The sequence below is a fragment of the Coturnix japonica genome, chromosome 14 (genome assembly GCF_054131305.1).
Source record: "Coturnix japonica strain WE chromosome 14, WE-NBRP24, whole genome shotgun sequence".
NCBI classification, from domain to species: domain Eukaryota; kingdom Metazoa; phylum Chordata; class Aves; order Galliformes; family Phasianidae; genus Coturnix; species Coturnix japonica.
The window spans coordinates 15,055,593-15,070,056 of record NC_140676.1 but is presented as its reverse complement, the minus strand read 5'-3'; the positions used below and the strand labels follow the sequence as shown (position 1 = coordinate 15,070,056).

The 14,464-nt window shown below is 46.8% G+C and overlaps 2 protein-coding genes across 4 annotated transcripts in view; both read left to right on the top strand.

Annotated features, from left to right (window-relative positions):
- The window catches only part of VPS13C (vacuolar protein sorting 13 homolog C), a 123,849-nt gene that overhangs the window by 11,621 nt on the left and 97,764 nt on the right, over positions 1 to 14,464 (top strand). The gene's annotated exons all lie outside the window — the stretch shown is intronic.
- Positions 8,480 to 10,200, top strand: LOC107318460 (C2 calcium-dependent domain-containing protein 4C-like). Of its 2 annotated transcripts, XM_085515808.1 has the most exons (3): positions 8,480 to 8,508; positions 8,784 to 9,399; positions 9,501 to 10,200. In XM_085515808.1, exons 2-3 carry the CDS (start codon positions 8,833 to 8,835, stop codon positions 9,600 to 9,602), a joined length of 669 nt encoding a protein of 222 aa, XP_085371934.1. In that variant the 5' UTR covers positions 8,480 to 8,508; positions 8,784 to 8,832; the 3' UTR covers positions 9,603 to 10,200. The 2 variants fall into 2 exon arrangements, with proteins under 2 accessions (XP_085371934.1, XP_015727764.1); XM_015872278.3 differs by having other exon boundaries at positions 8,784 to 10,200.

Here is a 14,464-nt window from a genome sequence, read left to right as displayed (position 1 = left end):
AAATGTCAGCCACTGGGGACAACGGTTTAAGTATAAGTCAATCACGAGGTCACAGTGAGCAGTTAATGTAAAGTGGTTGTGAAGGAGGCATGTATGAGGATGTACATTTCCCATAGGCACAATAAATATTCCTTCTTTGATATCAAACACCTATTGCAGGGAAGGATAGGATGAGAGAAGACCCAAAGAATGTGAAGCTTATCTGCAGTGATTGGGTTCTGGAATGATTTCCCTCTGGGAGAAATAGTATTGAAACCCAACTTCTCTTTGCAGTGCAGTGTAAGTTCATGATGGGGAATTGAATAATGTGGTGTCTGCAATAGCAGGGGATCATATTCAGAGACCTAGGAGATCCCCTCCAGCTCTGCATTCCTTGTCCAAAAATGGCCTACTCTGCAGATTTACCCTGTATAAATAGTCTTCAAAGAAACTCTAATGTCAACAGAGGAGTTGCTGGTAACACTAGAGGGATGTCTAGAGGCGTCATACCACAGGAAAAGTTTTGTCTTCGCTGCTTGTTGCATCAAATGTCTGCACAGTCTGCAAGAATGAGTTTAGAAAATGGATTTGATAAATTAAGAGGAGCTGGATTTGGAGATGGCAGAAACCTGACAGGCAATTAATTTCTAGGAGAAGAAAGTGAAGTTCTGGAGTACAGTGTAACCTATGGCAAGAGAGATGTAATAGATTGGAAAGGCAGTGCTATCTAATATTTTTTTCATGTTTTATGAGATGAAGTGTTCTAAGTCTACCAGATTAGCCTTCTTTGGTCAATATGTTTGTTGTTTCAGTTGCGCTGAAATGGGAGTGAGAACCACTGTGACAAATGGTTTTATCACCAGTCTAGATGGAGAGATAAAAGGGTGGCATGGGAATTGTGCTCTGTAAAAGGACTGATATTGAAAAAGTACAGTAAAAATGAGAAAGACATGCGCTCTACTTTGGGAGCACTGAAGAGAGAAAATTGTTGCTGCTCTCGATGTTACAGATTGCCAGTGAGATGCTGATTGAAAAGAATGCACGATAAAGTCGGCAAGAGAATCCAGCAGTTCCTGTGTGCTGGAGCTGGTGAGACCAGGTGGATACAAACATTGCTGATGGAAACTCTGGAGTCACTGTTGTGAAGCTTGGTTGGAGCACAGCGTGCATTTGGCATGTGATTCTCTTCTCACTTAGCCTGCAAAGCATTACACAAAGGTAAACGCAGCACAAGTGAGGGGAGCGCTGACTCTCAGCTGCTCCATCTCCAGGAGCTGAAGGTGATTTATTTTAATCACATAAACTGTCAGTTTCTGCCCCATTTTTCACTGAGCCCCTGGAGGAATAATTTGTTTGCATTTCCTGCGATCAAATCAATCTTTCATCTTGTCGTCAGTCATTCACTGATAGCAATCTTCCGTTAATTCTTTATTTTAATGATGCTTTATCATGTAGATAAACCATAAAGTGTTTCTTTGCCTGGAGGACACGAGGTGCCGCTAACTTAAACTGACTTAGGAAATGGTTTTCCACACTTGCACTGGGCAGCACGCTGCAGATACTTCTCAACAATACTGAAAATCAAAGTATCCTGTATAATAGCACAAGCCCAAGAGCGTTCTTTTTCCTTTGTTTCCCATTCTTCTCAAACCGGGTGAAACTTGGTCTTGTACTGTCCCAGTAGGATTATGTACCATTGAAACAGTCCTTGAAGAGCTTGTGTAATCATAGCCTGCTGAACAGCACAGTACTTAAAGAAGTTAGTGGAATGAAGTATCAGGAATATGGCTAACAAGACATCCACAAACCCCTGTTTTGTTCAGCAATTTTTCTGCAGAACATTGGCTTAAGCATAGGGTCATTACAGGTCTCCACCTGATTTCTGAGGGCCTTTGGTCAAACAGAAAGTAGAAGAGATTTTAATTGCATTCTAAGAGCTGAAGTGGGTTGTTTTAAAGAGGATCTGTCAACTCAAGGGGGCTGAATTGTTGACAGGTGAAGTGGGGCAGCTGTTAATGACTTCAGATTGCCTGACAAGGCTGGCTTCTGCAGGGGCAATGCTATACAGCTATGCTGGGGCTGAAGCTACCCTGGCCTGGCTTTATCTGCTGTTGAATGCCACTGCTTTGATACGGTAGGAGAACTGTTGAGCAGCGAATCAGTGAGTATAAAATTTTAATTAGTTAAGATCAGTTGTGCTTCCTGATCATAGTAAATAGCAAATAACCTACTGGCTCACCTGTCTGGTGTCACACTCAGCTCCAAGGCTGGTGTTGCTGGTCACAAAGGTAGAGCTGTGCTTCCCATAGCTACAGGCTGGAAATGGTGTTCTCCACTGTTTCATCATTCTCCTCAACGACCTTGTCTGTGCAGCCCCTTATAAACCTGGTGCTGGGGAAGCATTTTTCAGAGCTTTCACTGCGTGTTATTTTTATTAACAGAAAAAGTGACAAGAGATGCCTGTGAGTGCTAGAAAGCAGATAAAATTATCCTTTAATTTCCTTGTATGGATAGCAAAAAATGCATCTCAGGAGCTCAAGTATTTTACGCTGCCATGCTTTTGGGTTGTGCAAGACGTCAAGTGGAACATGCATGGCAAGCAGATTGCAGCTTGTTTCCTTTTAAGCATTTGGGGTAGAGAGGGAAGGTTCCCAGCACACCGACGCCATGTGTGACACATTGGCTGCTCCCAGCCTCCAGCAGGGAGGCTGCCAGCCCCAAGGGGCTGGGGAGGGAGGCTCAGACTGGGATCAAGCTTGCAGCTTGCTTAAGGGAATAAGAGAGACTAAGGCAGCTGAAGAACTGTTTTGTTTGATCCTGCCCTCTTAACTGAAGCTCTTCACCATGTTACAATTTCTACAACATGCTGGGGAATCTCATACAGTCACATGAGCCTATTTTTGCTTTTCCCTGTAGGAATATGTATGCAACTGCAATAACTTCAATTTGTTTTTCTTTATATAGTAATATCTTGTAGCCATATGTTTCAACTGTGTGTTTGGGAGCAGTAGTAAAGCTGTTTGTTTTCTCATGCCGATGGATTCCCTGACTTGGATGTGATTTTGTCAGAGGAAATCCTTGCTTTTCTCACACTCTTGCTGTTCACTCTTGTGAACCAGTGTTGTTCTGTTTGCATTTTCAACCCAGTTTGCTACTTTTCTGGTTGTAAACCATTAATGGCAGATGTTTAACACTGGGACTTGGGAGGAGAGTAGGGGATACTGCAAAATTCCTTTATCCCAGAGTATATGACTCTTCTTCTAATTTTGTTTTCAGTGAAATTTGTGACAATTTCTTTCCAATAACAAAACTGTCACTGTTCTCTTCCTTTCTCACTGTTCCCTAGCACTATAAGCAGCACTTCTGTAAGATCCCAAGCCTGTTCCTAAGCTCACGAGAAGTCTATAGGGCTCTCCACAGCATCTCCTGAAATCAGTTCTGGTAGCAGTTCCAATAACAGGCAGCTTTCTTCCCCCATTACTGATATTCCAAATGAGCTGTGCTTTCCAAGTAACCTGCGAGCACAAGGAGCTCTGGCATAAGTGAGGTGATCGTGGATTATCTGTATGAAGGTTCACAGGGTCAAGGCTTTTGGCAGTCCCTGTTTTTCAAATAGAAAGTGAAAAACGCTGGGCACTTTTTCATTTCAAAAATACTTGCACAGAAACACAACAACATGGTGGACAGAAAACTGCCGTACAGCTGCTGAATGCACCTGGGTCCTTCCAAAATAGAACTGTCCTTCAGTGCAGAGAAATGCTGAGGACAGTCTGAGGATGCAGGGTGGAGCTGTAAGGGTCTCGCCACCTGCAGTCTCCAAAGAAGCAGAGAATCCACCGGTGAGGGCTTTAGCAGTAAGACAACAGATCTACTGGGAATAGATAAAAAGGCATTGGATTCTTCTTGCATTGGATTCACATCAGTTTGGAAAGAACTCCAAGAATAATCTTGGAATATTTTTTTTCTTTCTTGGTCATTTTCCATGAGGGAGAGGCCAGTGAGCTCTAGAGGCGGGATATAGATGAAAACCAGCAATGATTCTTGCTAGCACCAAATGCCAGAGCTGGGAGTAGATGGTGATTTTCAAATGTTATTTGAAGCAAAGCTTTGCACTGTACCAATGGTTTCTTTTATTTCATCAGGTGCTGCTGATTAGCGATACCACTCTGAAATGAACTGCACTTATATGATTTTTCCTATCCACTAAGATGTTGAAGTCAGTCCTATGAGTGTGCATCTTTCTTCACATAGACAAAATGTTCGACTAAGTGTTAATACTTGTAGGGTGTTATCTTCTGATTTGTCAAATTTCTTCTTAATATTTTACTTGCAAAGTCTGCGTGGAGCTGCCTGGACTGGCCTTACCTTGCTGCAAAGCAGGAATACCTCCAAGTCAAATCTTAGATCAAGTGGGATCTAGAGATCAGCTGATCTAAGTAAATAGGGGTTTGCCGTGTGATGAGGAGAGGAGGGAATCAGTTCTGCACTGTAGATTTTTTTACTGCTTAAAAAACATCTCAAGTTTTGAATAGCATGTCATTAACTTGGTGTTTGTCCCTGAGAAATACTCCAGCTGTATGTCTGAAGAGCACAGAATACTGATGCAATTACTATTCTGCAACAATAGCTTTTACCCCAGCAGACTATGAAGCACATTCTCACATGCTCCTGGAGGCAGCTTTTCAGGCATGTGCTCCTGCATGTGCACCTTAGGAGCCTTCCACCTGACAGCAGAATTCCCCTCCCCTCTAAAATAGGCAGTGGCTCCTTGTTGCCTGCTGTTATGGTGTGTGCAGCTGAGCAGGGGAAACCTGGCTTCTCAGAGCTGCCACATTCATAGGCTCTCACAGAACACTGAGTGTGGCTTGTGGGCAGCTGCAGTTAGTGTTATCATAGCTGAGCCTGGAAACTGCTTGTTCACTGACACCCCAGTCTTTGCAGCCTGTGACACGAGAGAGAAGTGATGTCTGTCAACACACCTGTTTTTAAAACATTTAACACCCTGAATTAAGACCTTGTATGTTCTGACAACATCCTCTTTGAAATGGCCTTGGCTGGCTGCCTCATTCATTCTCATGAGCATTGTGTGTACTAGCAGGTTGTTACTCCAACACAGTGATGTCACCTAGTGCACTTAAGCTTTATACGTACTGTACCTGCAGGACATGCTGCATCCAGCCTGGAAGGCCCAACAGCCTGTGTTTGAAGTGCAGTAGAGAACTAACATTTCCTTCCTTCTGTTTAGGTTATTTCTGATCTGTGCTCTTTGGAGGAGGACGGAGTGTGAGTGTGATAGGGGAAATAATGTAAGTGTTGTAAATGCTTTCAGGTTAAAAATAGACATGAAGTCAATACTACCTGGAATTAGGTGTATCTCCATTTTAAATACAGAAGAGCATTTAAAGCTACGTATGGCTGGATGCCTCTGTGGTACCATACTTCATACTGAGACCAGACTGGTTTTGCTGAGTTCAGTGGCAGTGGAATTAGGGCAGCATAATCTTGGATTTTGCATGGCAAGTGTCAGCTTCTCATCATAGGACCATATAATGCACTACAAAGAAGGAGTTCTTCACATCAACCTAGCAGGTCAGTGCGATGCATACTGCTGAGACACTGCATAAAGCCCAAGTGTGCCTGAAGGGCCCTGCCACTCACGTGCTCTTGCTGCCAAGCAGCATTCATTCATCTGTTCTTTCATTCATTTGTTCTGAGGAGCAAGGAGGACACTTACAAAAATTGCACAGGGATGGGCCCTTGCTGATGAGATAAAATACCAGCTGCTACATGATACGACATAGCATAAGAAGGAAAGTTTTCATATTAGATTTGCTGGGCCTCTGCAACTACTGAGCATGCAACACAACTGACTGATCTAGGCAGGGAGGGCGAGCAGATTGCCAAGAGACAGCTTTCACCTTTGTCCAAATGACAGGAATGAATCAATGTGCTAAATATTTACTTGTGACATTGGCCTTCCAAGTATTTCAAGGGAGCTTACAAGCAGGAAGGGAATCAACTTTTGGCACAGCCTGATAGTTATAGGACAAGAGGAAATGGCTTTAAACTAAAAGAGGAGGCATCTAGACTAGATATCAGGAGGAAAGATGTCAGAGGGTGGCAAGGCACTGACACAGATCGCTCAGAGAAACTGTGGGTGCCCCATCCCTGGAGGTGTTCAGAGCCAGGTTGGATGGGATCCTGAGCAGCCTGATCTGGTGGGAGGCAGCCAACCCACAGCAGGGGGTGGGGGGGCTTTAAGGTATCTGCCAGCCTAAGCCATTCGCTGATAGATGAATTCCTGGAGAACATCTCTGGGTGTGTGTAAACACTCCACAGAGACATCTACAAAAACAGCTGCACTGTGCAGGCTGTGCATTCATACAGGCAAGGATGTTCTCCTTCCATTACACATACAGGCTATGGGAGTTGGGTGTGGGGTGTATATGTGCATTATCTCCATGCTCGGCAGCTTGTAGAGCTACCGTGTTTCCTTAACAAATAAGCGGGGCATTACTTTGTTTGCGGGAGAATGAAATCATCTGTGAACTGAACCCTGAATCAAAAATTTCCGTTCTCTCCGGTGAACGAGGCCGAGAAGCTGCAGCCCCGAGAGCCGCAACTTGCGGCCGACAGGGGGTGCCCGGGGCCCGCCGCTAGTGATAGCTCTTCCCGTTTAGAAGAGGCTTATTGCAGGAGTTTTGATAGCAACAGGAAGCTTACTTGCTTTTTAATTACGCTCCGAGACTAATCGAGGAAAAGAGCAATTGTTTCGAATGCAGGAAGCTCAGCAGCTAATCGTGCACTGGAGTGCCCATTTCCAGCGGGATGTACAAGTACTCGAGGGCTGAGCTGCCAGCACAGCAGCTGTCTGTAAATGGGCACAGCGGGGCTGGGAGGGGGGCTCACAGCACCCACCGTTAGGCACCTGCTTGCCCTCAGTCACCGGAGGGGGGGGGTGACAGATGAGGGGATCTGGGGAATCTCTAGTGATATTTTTAGTAAGTTCAGATGAAGCCTAACTGGAAATGGTGCACCTAAAGCAGGGTAGCTGCTCTATTACACTGCGCCATGATGGCCAGCTCTGGGCAACATCTGTGAATTGTCACTGGCAGTGATAAGAAAGCCCTAATTCCTTCACTGTTCTCTATTTTCAGAGGCCAATCTTTCCTTGACATTAAAGGCAGACGCATGTGTAATGGGATGAAGCTCCCTTGCTCTGTGGTATTGCAGTATGGGATGTGGTGCTACACCACCCCAGTGCCACTGTAGTGTGTGCCACGCAGCTCTGCTGCCAAAGGAACGTGTTCCCGTGTGATGGGGAAGGTGCAGGATCCCCCTCCAGGCCCCTCTGCGTTAGCTTGGAGATGACTGGAGCTGCAATCACAGCAAACAAGTCCACTGAAGTAAAGTACAGAAGCACTAACAATTAGAATCTTTTGGGTATTCCGATTGCCTCTTGTTTAACCCCCTAGAGGAAGATTACAAAAGTGAAGCTTGTAAAATGAGCGGCAGCGAGGCAGGGCTCAGCCCCAGGACACGTGTGTTCCCGACTGAACCTTTCAGCAGGTTCAAAATGTTCCCTGCCCCTGAAACCCACTCGATCTGTTTCCTCTGAGCACATCCAGTCTATTCCAAGCCAAGTAAACATGAACCTTAGCTCTTCAGGGAGAAAAGGAAAGACACAATTGTTCCTGTCGCTGTGTTACAGGTATTCAGCTTTAGCTGAGCTTCAGCTAACCTCTTACAGGTGTGCAGTGAAGGTTTCTCTTAGCAGCCTGTAGCACAGTCATAAGGAGCCTGCAGAGCTGTGCTGGGAAAGCTCACGGATCCCGCCCTGCTCTGTGCAATGCTCCATAAGGACATGCCTGCATTTTTAAGATGCTCCTTGTCCAGGCGACTTGCCAAAGCGTTTCTTTCCCCCCTTTCTACTGGTTTTGCCCGCATTCAGGTTCCTCTGCTGCTCGGTATCAGTGACAGGGCGCTGCCTCGGGGCTTAGTTGCCTCGTTGTGGGTAGCACGGAGCGGGGGCACGCACCCCGAGGCAGAAAAGCAGCCACGTCTTTTTCAAATGAGGTGGGAAAACAGCGCTCCACGCTTCCTACTGCTCTTAGGTTGGAAAACAGCCAGGACCTCAAGAAGAAAGGAAGCACTGAGACAGTTCTGCCTTTGTACTGAGCTTGACAGATCATCTCGAAAGCGGCCGTGAATGAAAAGCAACTGGAAACGTGGAGGACGAGGGGCTTCCTCCCGCCGGGGCGGCTCTGCGTCAGGATTAGCCCTTCCCAGCCAGGCGCAAGTCGAGAAGAGCTTTTTCTCCAGGGGCTCGTTTTGCCGCTGCTGAGCCACTACCAGGAACAGCTCAGAGCGCGGCGGCACCGCGGGACGTTCCGGCCCCGCAGCCCCCCCCGCCGCCTCCGGTCCCTCCCTCCCTGTGCCGCTGGAGCGGTGGGAGGCGCCCGGCGCCGCTACAAAAGGACCGGCAGCCCGCAGAGACACCGGCGTGGAGCGCTGCTGGCGGCCGGCAAGGTACGGCCCGGGCTGGGCTCGGGGGGAGCACGGAGGGGTTGCTCGGGGAGGGCTGCCGGTTGCGACTCGATGTCGTTGAGCCTCTTTGGTGGCTTCGTTTTGTCCTTGAGGCAAAATCCGTGAGAGCTCACAGACGGCAGCGTGAGCAGAGGCTGTTTGGACGTGCACGCTGCGCTTGTGCCGGTCCCGCCGTCCTCAGCATCCTCAGTGCTTTGCTTTGTTGCGCTGTGCCTGGGAAGCACGTTCACGTAGTTTTTGCATTTCCGTGTCTACAGGTAAATTTGCCTTCTCGGCTCTTTGCGGACCTCCCGTCTGGGTGCAACGATGTGGTTCTTGGACAAGATCCGAGTGTCACAGGGAAGCGGGAACCTCCCGTGCGCCTCCTTCCTGGGCCTGCCGTCCGGCCAACATCTGCTGGAGAAAGCCCGCCTGGGGGCTGCTGCTTTTCCCAACGTGCTCACCCCAGACCGAATCCCGGAATTCTGCATCCCCCCCCGGCTGAGCAGCTCTGCTCCTGCCCAGGGCCCCGGCTCCCGCCAGCACCACGGTTTGGAGGATGCACGTCTCAGTGTCTCTGAACGCAGCTCCAGCTCTTCTTTGCCCCACTTCATCCAGGTGGAAAGTGCTGAAGAGATCCCAGCGCTGGAGGAAGAGGGCACCAACTCCGACCCGCAGTCCCAGGCAGCGCTCTCCCTGCCTCACTTTCCCAGAGCTCCCACTTCCTACGGCTTCTGCACTTTGCTGGAGAGTCCCCACACCAGGAGAAAGGAATCGATCTTCCACGGTGACACGTGTGGGGCTCTGCCCAGCCTGACGCTGCCTCGATCCAGAGCCAACACATTCAGTGGCAAAGGGAACACGTCCAGTCCCATTGCTATCAGCTTCACCTCGGTAAGGCTGCCTCCCAGGCACCTGTACAGGCAGGGAGCTTGTGACAGCGACACCGCCTCCTCCAGTGACTCCTCTCCTTTCAGCTCCCCGCTTCTCAGCAGGTCGCCTCCCAAATCCTGCTCCCTGATCAAGGCACGAAGTCAGGAAGGATTGCTCTGCCGAGCACTGAAAGCCAAGAACAAATCTGGCATGGCCAGGAATAATTCTCTGTCCACAGAGGAGAGTAGCTCCACCGATAACAGCCCCAGTGCCATCAGACGGGCCTCGGAGGGGCTGCTCGCCACACGGAGCTGCAGCGTGTCTTGTTCTCCCCTCTTTCCCCTGGACTTTGCCCGTGGCCGGCAGAGGCTGGTAGGAGAGAGCACAGTAGTCATGGACAAAGGGGGCATGCTGAGGCTGTCAGCTGAATACTGCTCAGAAAATGAAAGGCTGCGGATCCGTCTGATCAGTGCAGAGGGTTTATATGATGACTCTGTAGAGCCCAAAAACATAAACTGCTGCATCACCCTCTCCCTGGTGCCAGGGAAAACACAGAAACAGAGAAGCACCGTTATTAAGAGAAGCAGGAATCCCATCTTCAATGAGGACTTCTTTTTTGACGGCATTGCAGAGGAAGAGCTCCTCAGCCGCTCTGTGAGGATGAAAGCAACAAATAAAGGGTGCAGCATGAAACGGGATTACACCTTAGGAGAACAGGAATTGTCTTTAATGAGTATGTTGTCCTTGTAACACTTCAAAAAGACTAATTTTGTATTCTGAAAGTTTTTGTACTAAATAAAGTTCTGGCTTCTTTTTCTTATAGAATGCCTGAATACAGTGTGTCATTTGGTATTGTTTTCATGCCAGCCTGCCTTAACACTTCCAGCTCTGTAAGGCAGTTGCTGCTAAGTTCCATGGTAGCTGTGGAGCAGAGCTACCTGTGAAGGTGAAAAAGAAAAGAGAAGGGCTGGTTTGCCTCTAGGCGAAGTGTGAAGCAGTTACCGAGTTAAAGCTGTTTTGCTTATGGTTCTGAGGAGGAAAAAGGGTTGCTTTTCATTTCCTCTGGTCCCTAAAGCACATACGCAGTGTGTGCATGCAGCAGGCACTAAACTCCGGCAGCACCCAGGTAATACATCAGTTAAATAGACCGTTTTAACAGCACTTATATTTACAGAAAGGAACGTTTTAATGTGCCTTGTGTTTGGGGAGCGAGAGAGATGGTTCATTTGGTAATTTTCTCTTACGGGAACACGGGGGGAGGATTTGGATTCCCAAAACAGGAGTTAACAGTTTTCCTTGCTTAGAGAATAACACAATCAGCTACGTGCCGCTGTGTGCAGGCTCAGCTCTGTCTCACAGACCGGTACTGTCACATTACGCAGTCAGGTGACTCCTGCTTTGCGTCACCGTGGAGAGACCGAGCGCTGTTAGCGCAGTTGGCATCTTCATTTACCCGTCCTTTCCGTGGCTGATTTCACAGCTGCCTGGGTGAAGTTGCCAGGTAATTGTGCTTTGATCAGGAACGTCCCCTGGAGCTGTAGCTCTCAGCATCTGAGCTACTGCATCCTTTCATAAACTAAGGCAGCTACTAACTTGTTGTGTACCTTGTTCAAGGTATTAGGATGAAATAAGGTGGATCCTTGGTCCGTCTCATGTGAGAAGCCTCTTAAAACAATCTGTACAAAGCACAGCTTGCACAGGGGAAGGGCTGGGTATATTCCCAGAAGATGATTAAAATCAAGTATAACAATAATCCCTCTGTGCTAGAGGAGAGAATTAAATGTTCTGATACATATTTGCACAGTAGGAGATGATACACTGACACTTGAATCCTTGAGTTTGGGCAAAGTGGCCACTGGAGAAAACACAAAGCCAGCGGGGAGAAGTGAAATTAAGAAGTGTAACTCCAGGGAAGAATCAGTGCTGCTGCAAAAGAAATGATGCCTTTTAAAATCCTCATTGCTTCTCTCATACTGTGCTGAATTCCCCAGAGGAAATAAAATCAGAGTTTAATTCCTTGAAACTTGAAGTTCCTTCCCAGGTATACCCACACGGAGAAAGAGGCTGATGTAATACAGCAGAGAACAGGTGTCAGAGGTTCACTTGCAGTCACGCCACGGTGCGTGTCCAGATGCTGTGCCACTGCTGTGAAAAAGGGACAAAAAGATGGAACAGCTGAGATGGGAAGGTGCTCTGGAGGCTGCACTGCATGACTGCTGAGAGCAGCATCCTTTTTATTGCCTTCCATCAGCTGTTTATATGCAGTTATGGGATCTTTCCTGAATGTTCTCTTCACCATGCCAGAGGGCATAATGTATTTTCTAGCATCAGAGAAAGGTGGTTGTAAACTTTTATCTTTCATCACGCAGGGATGTTAATTGAATGTACTTGGAGAAAGTCCTCCATTCTTCTAATAGGGAATTAAGTTTTCATCTGGGCTCATCCGATCAGGTATTTGGAGAGGAAAAACCTTCACCCCTCGCCAGCTGAAAGAGAACTGAGCTGTTTCTAATGTCTTTAAAAATGACTTACTTCTGAGAAAGTCTCCTTGCAGAAGTCTGATGGTAGTTTTGCCTGCTAGGGCCTTATTTTCTTGTGATCTCAGACCTGAACTAAACTGAAGTGCTGAATTCCTACCATGCTGCCTATGCTGCAGCTGCTTTCCAGTAGCGTCAGTTGTCCTGGGGCTGTTACGTAAAGCACCTGCATGAGCAAACAAGAATGCAACCGGATACTTCAACCTGAAAAAAAAAGTCGTGATGCTTCAGTGCTAGTATGAGTCAACTGCAAGAAGAAAATCCACCTCCTAGCAGTAGAAAACAGCTCCTCAGAGTTCAGAGATGTCCTGATCAGAGGTTTTCTAACTCTTAAAATGCCATATATGAAAAGGTGGTACCTTACATGGCTCTCTCAGACTCCAGTTTGGTGTTGTATGATCAGAGGTGCTCAGTGGTGCTCGCCAGCCAAAGGATCGCCTGGTAACAGCATGTTTTAAAAACAGTGACGAATATCTGAGAAAATAAGTTCTTTATGCCAAGATCCCATACTCTTGTTTTGCTAAGTAAATATTATCTGTTTCTGCTGCACTGGATGTACTAGTTGTGCTGGCCTTTTGAGACAGTTATTTTAGGGAAGCCTCTTCAGGTGGCTGTGGACAAACATTACTGCAAAGCAAGTAATTCCTTATCTCGATGCCATTTTCCTGATTATTAAATCAGAAACAAACCTGTGCCGATTGCACTCTGCAGTGTAAAATGCAGCTCCTATAACTGTGCTGCTCTTCATGTAAATATCAGGAGTAGGAAGGAAATACCTATGACCTCAAAAGCCTGAGAGCACAGATGTGCAGATCAGGGATTAGGAGACACAGTTACTGCAGTATCACATTCCATGTATGGCACCACTTGTTCCAAGCTGCTCCTGTTTTTTCAGACCAGCTCTGAAAAGGCAGTACTGAAAATGGTCCCCACGCTGTCTCTGAGCCTGTCCTGGGAAGGAGCTCTTGAAAGAGGATGACCACTGTAGAGGATGCAGGGAAAAACTGAAAGTGTGGTGTGGTGGGGTCTGATGGGCAGAAATTCTTTGGATTTAACATGACGTAACTCAGAAAACAAAGGGAAAAAAAGCTGGACAAATGTATAGATTTGTGAAAAACCTGCTTGTAGGACAGCAGGGAATATTATTTGCCCCAGGACAGGAAAGTTGTCCTGGAGAAATCCCTAGGAGTGCAACAGGCCACGAGTTCACTGGGCCATCCTTGTGCTCTCCAGGAACTACCACCTGCTTCAGTCTCCTGCTTGTCCTGCATCTAGATTAGAGGTCTTCAGCTTGCACAGGGGGCTGAACTGTTGGGCATGATATTTGGCCAAGGTAGGAAAGGTAATGAGTCACATCTATTGATGGCTTTTTGTAGCAGGATGTTTGGTTAAAACAAACAGTAGCCTTGCGCTCACGAAACAAATGGCATAATTAAATGCTATCTATCTTCCATTACCGTGTATTCCGAACACACATGCACAAAGACACATAAAATTCACATGCATTTTAAAATAAGATGGTATTCAATACAGACTTAATGCTGAGGACAGCCACTAAAACACCCTCTAGAAATATTAACATAATTAATAGTGTGTTAGAAGGAAACCAATCTTTCTTTCATTCTTTTAAAATCCTTCTGGATTCTCTTTCCTCATAGTGAAGGTAAAACCAAGTTGAACGTTCCAGTGTGTCCGTGAAGTGACCCTCTGTGCAGAAAAGTGACTGGCAGAAAACACAGGTGGCAGGACTTGGTTGACTACAGGTGCCTGAAGCTGTCTCTTGGCCTGGACTTCCACACCCCACAGGCTGTGGGGTGGGGAAGAAGGGCTACTTTCTTTGTGCTTGGATCACTGAAGGGAGTCACACTTTATGCCACCAGCTTATTTGTATTTAAAGGACTTACAAGGAAAAAAGCTTCCAGTAGTTGAGGAACAGAAATGGCTACTGCTGAACCACTGATGGTGTTTAACAATTGATAACTGAGCATAGAACCAAGGATGAGAAGAGGATCCAACAAACAGCTATGATAAGAAATGACTGCCTCTTTTTCCCTTGATACCACCACAGGTGACCGGACAGCTACGTCTTTGGATTTTTAGTTTCCTTTTTAATTCCCCCTGTCATTCCTTTTCTATTTCTAGTCATAAATGTTGCAATGTTGCAAAATTATCTGTCCTGAGTGGTACAGTGAGAACCTGACCTTGTCAAGCATCGCATGTACTAGACAGAAAAACACTGAACAAGATTTTCCAGTTCACTTCCTTCCTGTTAAGGCTTAATGACTTCTCTACTTGCATTTCTCAGCCTTTTCAGAGCAAACTCAGGAAGCATGTGGAAGACCATAAGGTGAGTGACAGGATTGTTACAAAAGAAAACGAGTGCCTCTTTTTGTCTGTTTGTTTTTATGTAAGATAACCAGCCGAAGTTCTGGGTCTTAATTAGATTGCTTAGTTGGGGAGCCACATACAGGGAAACGAGTCACAGCCTGTGTTTAAACTCTTGCTGTGAAGTCCAGGGGGTTACACAAGTGTAGTTCTCCAGTGCTTGC